Raw genomic sequence first — 6,698 nt, 5'->3', positions numbered from 1 at the left:
ATTCCCACAGGGGGAAGGGGATGGAAGGTCTCACCCTTACCCTGTGCTGAGGAACCTGTGCCAGAGCTCTGGGCCCTGGTTTGGGCTTGGGACAAGGTCTGGCACGTTCTGGGAGCAGAGGGGGAGCACTTGCACCTCTCCTGCTCTGGCCTGTTTCCCCTCACATGAACCAACTTAAAGTCCAATGTATTAAGGGACATCAGAGCCTTTCCCCACCATCCTGTCCTTAAAATGATTCCCTTTTCCTTAGCTTTTCACCTCCCCCTGCAGCCAATGGCATCACCAGCTTTGGTGCTCCTAATGGGAAACATTTTCCATGAGGAGGTGCCACAGTGTCATCCCTGGAGAAGCAACACAACAACCAAAAACCACTTGAAGTTTTACTTTTCCATCTTACTTTATTTCACTTTTTCTAGAAAATTCCTCCATAGTTCCACAAATTTAACAAAAAGTTTAAAATTCAGGACCAACAATCCTGTAACGTATTACAAACATGAGTTTTGTTTTTTTTTTTTATTTGTTTTTTAAATCTTGCAGTTAGTCTTGGGCCAGCTGCATTTCTTACAGCTGAGTGAAGAACTCATGTCCCAACACAACTTTTAAAATCCTCAAGTGACGAGGTATTTAATACCTCGGCTCTAGGCAGAAATACAATTAAAAATTCTCTAGAAGTTGAAGTACTTACATTTTTTCTTTAGGAGTGCAAACTCATCTTGTCAGTTTTTGATGGCTATTTCACGCCCCAGGGAAGCCACACCGAGTGATTTGGATCCTTTTGAGCACTAATACCTGTCCAAGGTGCACCAGGAGTGGCCACAGCATCACCCCTGGGCGAGCAGAAAGGAGCCTCATCTGAGCACAAGGGGCTCCAGTGCATCCCCAATGGAAAATCCGTGGAACCAGAGCGACTCGGGCACCTCCAGAAGGGACGTTCCAACCTCTCTCACCATCAAACACATTCCAAGATCTGACAAAAAAAACTGCTTCTGGATTGTTGCATCAATTGCTTGGCTGGTTCTGATGCTCCCACTGCACCCAGCGATCCCACGGGTGGCAGAGTCATTGCACTTCCATGGATTCAGCCTGACCGCAGCCGGCCTCGCTACCTACGGCTCCCAGACTCTGGCTGGCCTTTGGCTCCAGCCTTCCTTCCTTTCCTCTTTTTTTAATTTTTCCTTTTTTAATACATGTCAGTAATGAAAGCCTCAAGGCTTAATACACAGCAGACCAGGACCCAGGACAACGCTCCTGGCCCCTCTTCTGCCCTTGGATCCGACGGCCAAGGACGACGAGGAGCCGAGTCCTGATCTCACCTCCAACACGATTCAACTCACAGCAACTCTGGAAGCCTTCAGGGCTGAGCAGCACCTGTTTGTGCCACCAGCAACATGATGAAGGACATGGAAAAGTAACAGAGTCCTGCCCGTTTTCCTTGGAAAAACCATTATGGCTACAAGTCAATTTGGGATTTTCTTTTTTTTTTTTTTTCCTTTTTTTAACAACGCAAGCTACGACACATCCTCGAGGACCTGAAGCAATGCCTGCAGCAGCACTGCCCCCTCCTTCCTAGAGTACAATAATCCATCCATGCTCTCAAGAGTGACACAAGAACAAACACTTTATCCACAAAAACCTGTACACGGCCTGTTCAGCACAGCGTTCAGCCAGCCTAGAGGGAATCTACACAGGGAACTCCAAGGGGACACAAGATGAGGCCCAAATCTGACCATCCTTTGCTTGTAGAGTCATTCCTCCTGTGCTCCCCGACGCTACTACATACCCCAAAAAACAACAACTCTGTAGAACAACTAAGTACTTGCAAGAAACCTTTTTAGTAACAAATCAGCATGTGCACACAATGGAGAAGAACTATTGCTGGGGGACAATCCTACCTCGGGTTCTCAGGGGGAATTATAAACAGTCTAAAAAAATCCACGTGTAAAATACTTCTTATAAAAACCAAACCAAACCCCTCTCAACGCTCAGCAGACTTCACCAAGAAAGTCACTTCCAGGACAGGACGATGCCGCGGCCGCGAGCCCTGGGCGCTTCCAGCCACATTCAGGAACACGCTCCCACATGTGTTCTTGGACTGGCTGGGAGCTGGGTGACCATGTGGATGGTGACTGAGAAGGGGCAGGAGGGAGGTGGCACCTCTGGTCCCCCATGGGGCACCCCTGGAGGCTGTGGATAGTCCCAGAAGTGCTGCCACACGGAGCTGTGGGAGCGACAAACCCGGCTGGAGACAGTCAGCAAAGAGATCTGAAGCCACCACGGCTGCTCCTCTGCTTTGGGGACAGGACAGTGCCACCAACCCCCCCCATGGCGGTGCCAGGGAGCCCAGTGTGGGGCACAAAGCTGCCTCCTCTGTGCCACAGATCCAACAGAGACACGAGGGGTTCGCAACTACCCACCACAGGGTCTGTGGTCACCGTCCTCCACCGCGGCACATCCCAGCTCCTGCTCTTCCCACTGTCCTCCACCTCCTCAGGGTTCCTCTCCAGGCTTGGCATCGTCCATCAAGAAAGAAAACAGCTGAGATCACTGGTGTGACAGGGTTTGCACCTGGCACGAGCTTGAATTTTTACATATATACGTGTGTGTGTGTGCGCGTGTGTGTATACACACACACAAGACACATGAAAGGTGGTACAACAACAAAATTAATGGGAATCAGGTCAACATGACCCAACTCAAACAAGCTTATCATCATATTGCCACTTCAGTTGATTAGTTGCAACATTTCCATGATAAAGAAAGGGGGTAACCCAAAACAAGGGACAGCAAACCTGGAGCGGTGCAACCCCCCCGGGAGCAGTGCTGCTCCCTCACTGCCTGTGCCCCATTTGGCAAAAGCTTTACACCCCCCCTAGGAAAAACGAGCAATTCCTTGGAAAATACTGAATTTTAGGGACCAGGAGCGTAACACAGCTTTGATGGAGGCAGCGGGATTCCTGCACATCCACCTGGACAACACTTGGAGGTCAATCCTAGTCTGACTAGAAATATAGGAGAGGTTCTGGATTAGTGTTTATGTTTCCTGCCTTTTCCTGCACAGGCAGAGGGGCGGCAGAGGGAGGAGGAAACAAACCTGACTCCACTTGTGTTTTCACATCAGCATCTCCCAGGTGTGTCCAAAGACCAAGTTCTCCCTTGTTTTGGTTTTCCCAAAGTACAGCCACTACTATAGGGGCCACTGTAGGAGATTCCTCTTTGAGAACACAGGACAAAACCAAATCACGTGTTTTGGCAAAGTTATCCAACACTGACAAATGGAAAAGACGAGGGGTGAGCCCCTTCTGGAGCGTGGGATGTGTGGAGGTTGCTGTCCAGCTTCCTTACACTACAAATTGTCCACAAGAGGCAATTAACAAACGAGTCAAATCTTATTAAGCGCCTTCCCCTGCCAGAGCCATTAAAAAAAACAACAGAAAAACACACCCTTAAGATCATAAGACCCAACTAGGCCCTTCTTATACATACAGTACATACATATATATAATATATATATATAAAATATACAGCTTACAGTTTTGGAGTCCTATTACAGTTAAAGCAGACTGAAAGGAGTGGGACTTTGTTTAGGAGCTCAGATCAACAAACAAGACATCTCCAAACCCCAGTGGGAGACAGCAGATTCCAGAGGCCTCTTCAGCGAGCACAGGGAGCTGGGGTCCTGTTCCCACTGGGAGCCGAGTTACAGCACTGCTCTGGACCGAACCGCGGCAGGACCACTGGCAATTCCCAACTGGAATCCGTCCCCTCTCCTCTGCAGCAGACCAGCAGGATCCTGGGAAGCCTCCTCTGTCACCAGTCTCTTTGTAAAAGCCAATCTGGCTTGGCAGAGCTGCAGGGATCAGGACACGCGGGGGCTGCTCCCAAGGTTTGGTGACGGAAAAAACATCGTCCACACTTCCTCGGATCTCAGAGACGCCTGAAAATGTGCTCTTGAAACACGAGTTGCTTGAAGTAAAAACCAAAAAAGGTTTGTGCAGCGAAGTGCAGCTCGTCTGCTCTGCCTGGGGCCTGGCCCAGCCTCCACACGGAGCCAGGGAGGGCAGACTCAGCAAGACGGGCGCTGGTTTGAAGCCTACGAGAAAGTGCAGCTGGCTGAGCGTTCCTAGAGCATGGCTGTTCTCTAAGGCAGTGCTTCGGGGGAGGCAGGAGGATAAGAAGGCCTAGTTCCATGGGTTTTCCTGGTACCAATGAAGGGGGTTTCTGGTTTCAGAGCAGCCTGCTTCCCTCAGGCCAAGCGTCATGTGGCCACCGCCTCCAGGTAGCTCTGCAGCTTGCGGACGGTCGTCTCATCCAGGGAGAAGAGGTCAAAGTCAAAGGTTGTGTTGGTGACGTTGAAATGCCCGGTTTCCTCAATGAGATTCACAATCTGGGCAGGAAAGGGGACAGGAAGGATGTACAGAGACCTCAACAGGGGTAGGCACAGCAGAGACAGCAGGTATGCAGAACCCACCCAGTCCTCTCCCATCCCTTTGGGAGAGCCTTGGAGATGAGGATGTCTCACAACAGGAAGGGAATCCTCTCCCAAAAAAGCAAAATAGCTCCTCCTGCATGCCTGACTAGCTCAGTCTGGACAGTGATGTGGGCATGTTTCCTTCCTTTTAACCACAGAATCCTGGAATATCCTGAGCTGGAAGGGACCCCCAAGGACCATCCAGTCCAACTCCTGGCCCTGCCCAGGACACCCCAACAATCCCACCCTGTCCCTCAGAGCGTTGTCCAAACGCTCCTGGAGCTCTGGCAGCCTTGGGGCCGTGCCCACTGCCCTGGGGAGCCTGGGCAGTGCCCCAGCACCCTCTGGGGGAAGAACCTTTCCCTGAGATCCATCCCAACCCCCCTGGCACAGCTCCAGCCCTTCCCTGGGGTCTTCTCCCTGGTCCCAGAGCAGAGTTCAGTGCCTGCCCCTCCGCCTCCCCTCAGGAGGAAGCTGTCAGTCAGATTAAGCTGTCAGTCAGACCAGGAGTTCCCAGTTCTGGGACCACTGCCAGGATGGAGAGGGAAGATGCCCACATCACACTCCTGTATCTTTTCCAACAAAAGCATCACATCCACAGCTGATTTTTATATTTTTTCCTCCATATCTCTGCTTTCAAAGCAAAGCAGACCCTCTCAGGAAGGGTCAAGCATCCCAGGGGTCTGGCTGAGACTCTTGGACACACAGATTCCCAGGGAACAGCAGGTGTCAGGGATCTGTACCTGCTGTAGCACGTTGCGCTCCCGGAGTGCCATGAGTCGCCTGTGGAGCTCCACCAGCTCATCTGTGTAGGCCTGTGCAGGAACAGAAACAGTGACACACATGGGGTGTTTGAAGGCTGCCCAAGGGACTTCCCTAGTGAGGATCAGAGGAACCTGAGGCCCTTTCAGGAATGTTCCTATTCCAAATTTTTCCCTACAGTGGGAAACGCAGGATTGTTTATATGCTCAACATGTTCATTGTTTTAATATAAGACTGGTTTGGTTTGTCTTTTTTTTAATTTTAATTTTATTTAGGCAGCCAACAATAGGTCTGTATCAGCAAAACTGAACTCATTTAATTCACAGAATCAGAGAATCATAGAATGGTTTGGGTTGGGAGGGACCTTAAAGCTCTTCCCATTCCCACCCCCTGCCATGGGCAGGGACACCTTCCCCTAGCCCAGGTTGCTCCAACCTGGCCTTGGGCACTTCCAGGGATGGGGCAGCCACAGTTTCTCTGGGTAACCTGTGCCAGGGCCTCCCCACCCTCCCAGGGAAGAATTTCTTCCCAATATCCAATCTAAACCTGCCCCCCTGCAGCTTAAGGCCATTCCCCCTTGTCCTGTTACTACATGTGGAAAGTCCCTATGCAATAAGGTCCCTCTCCACATGACGCACCTTGTCATACGTTCCCTTCTTCAGGATCTTCTCTGTCTTGTTACAAGACTCTGGGCTTTTCCTTCCAGATGCCTGAGGGTAAAAAAAACCCCAACATTAGGGACCAAAATCAGCTCAGACACCAGGGTGGTGTCATGGCTTGGGCACAGAGCACTGAACAGGGAGAAATGACCTGTCTGAGGAGCACAGTGAAACAGGGAAACTTTGGTTCAAGAGATAACTAACAGTGCAGGAAGCAGGCAGGTGGAAAGCAGGGCTGTGTGGGGAGGGGGAATGTCATAGGATGTCACACCTTGTTGTTTGCTGGGGGCAGCTTCTGCCCGGGGGGCGGCTCTCGGCTGGGCGGGCAGGAGTCGGCGCTGTTGTCGCTGTCACTGTCACTGAGGCTCAGTCTGGAAAACCACCAGCAGAGAATGAGCATCCCCAGGGAACAGGAACCTCACCCAACTGCCACCTGAACCCCACAGAGCTTCTTTAGCATTCTCTTATTATCATTCTTTATTATTCTCTACTTTATCACAGATTTTGGGAGAATTGGTCAGTCTGTGATTCCAAGAATCCCAGTCTTCCCAGCTGATGTCATCTCCCATTCCCTGGGCAGGCAAAGCAGGGAGTTTTAGTTACATTACAGCCAACAGTTAGTTCAACTCTGTCATACACACATTCCCTAGAACAATTCAGCACCACTTGATTTTCACAAGCAGCAACTGTTCCTTTCAGGAATTCATCCCAAGACCACCGAGTACCTGCACAGGAGGCTCAGCAACACTGAGCACAAAAAATGCTCTTAGTGTTGCTGGTGTGACCTTTGAGATTTCCTATTTATTCTC

General features: G+C 50.6%; 1 protein-coding gene across 2 annotated transcripts in view; it reads right to left on the bottom strand.

Moving 5' to 3' along the window:
• Positions 1 to 372: 372 nt before the first annotated feature.
• MLLT1 (MLLT1, super elongation complex subunit) overlaps positions 373 to 6,698 on the bottom strand; it is a 32,609-nt gene continuing 26,283 nt past the window's right edge. For both annotated transcript variants that reach the window (XM_027701599.1, XM_027701600.1), the window contains exons 9-12: positions 6,161 to 6,260; positions 5,869 to 5,940; positions 5,212 to 5,283; positions 373 to 4,384 (exon numbers count right to left, since the gene is read on the bottom strand). In XM_027701599.1, coding sequence (XP_027557400.1) covers positions 4,256 to 4,384; positions 5,212 to 5,283; positions 5,869 to 5,940; positions 6,161 to 6,260 — 373 coding nt within the window. In that variant the 3' untranslated portion in view covers positions 373 to 4,255. The remainder of the gene's footprint in view (positions 4,385 to 5,211; positions 5,284 to 5,868; positions 5,941 to 6,160; positions 6,261 to 6,698) is intronic.

This window comes from Neopelma chrysocephalum, unplaced genomic scaffold (genome assembly GCF_003984885.1).
Source record: "Neopelma chrysocephalum unplaced genomic scaffold, ASM398488v2 Primary Assembly neopelma1_164, whole genome shotgun sequence".
Lineage (NCBI taxonomy): Eukaryota > Metazoa > Chordata > Aves > Passeriformes > Pipridae > Neopelma > Neopelma chrysocephalum.
The sequence above is the reverse complement of the archived record's forward strand: the minus strand, read 5'-3'. Positions and strand labels throughout refer to the sequence as shown.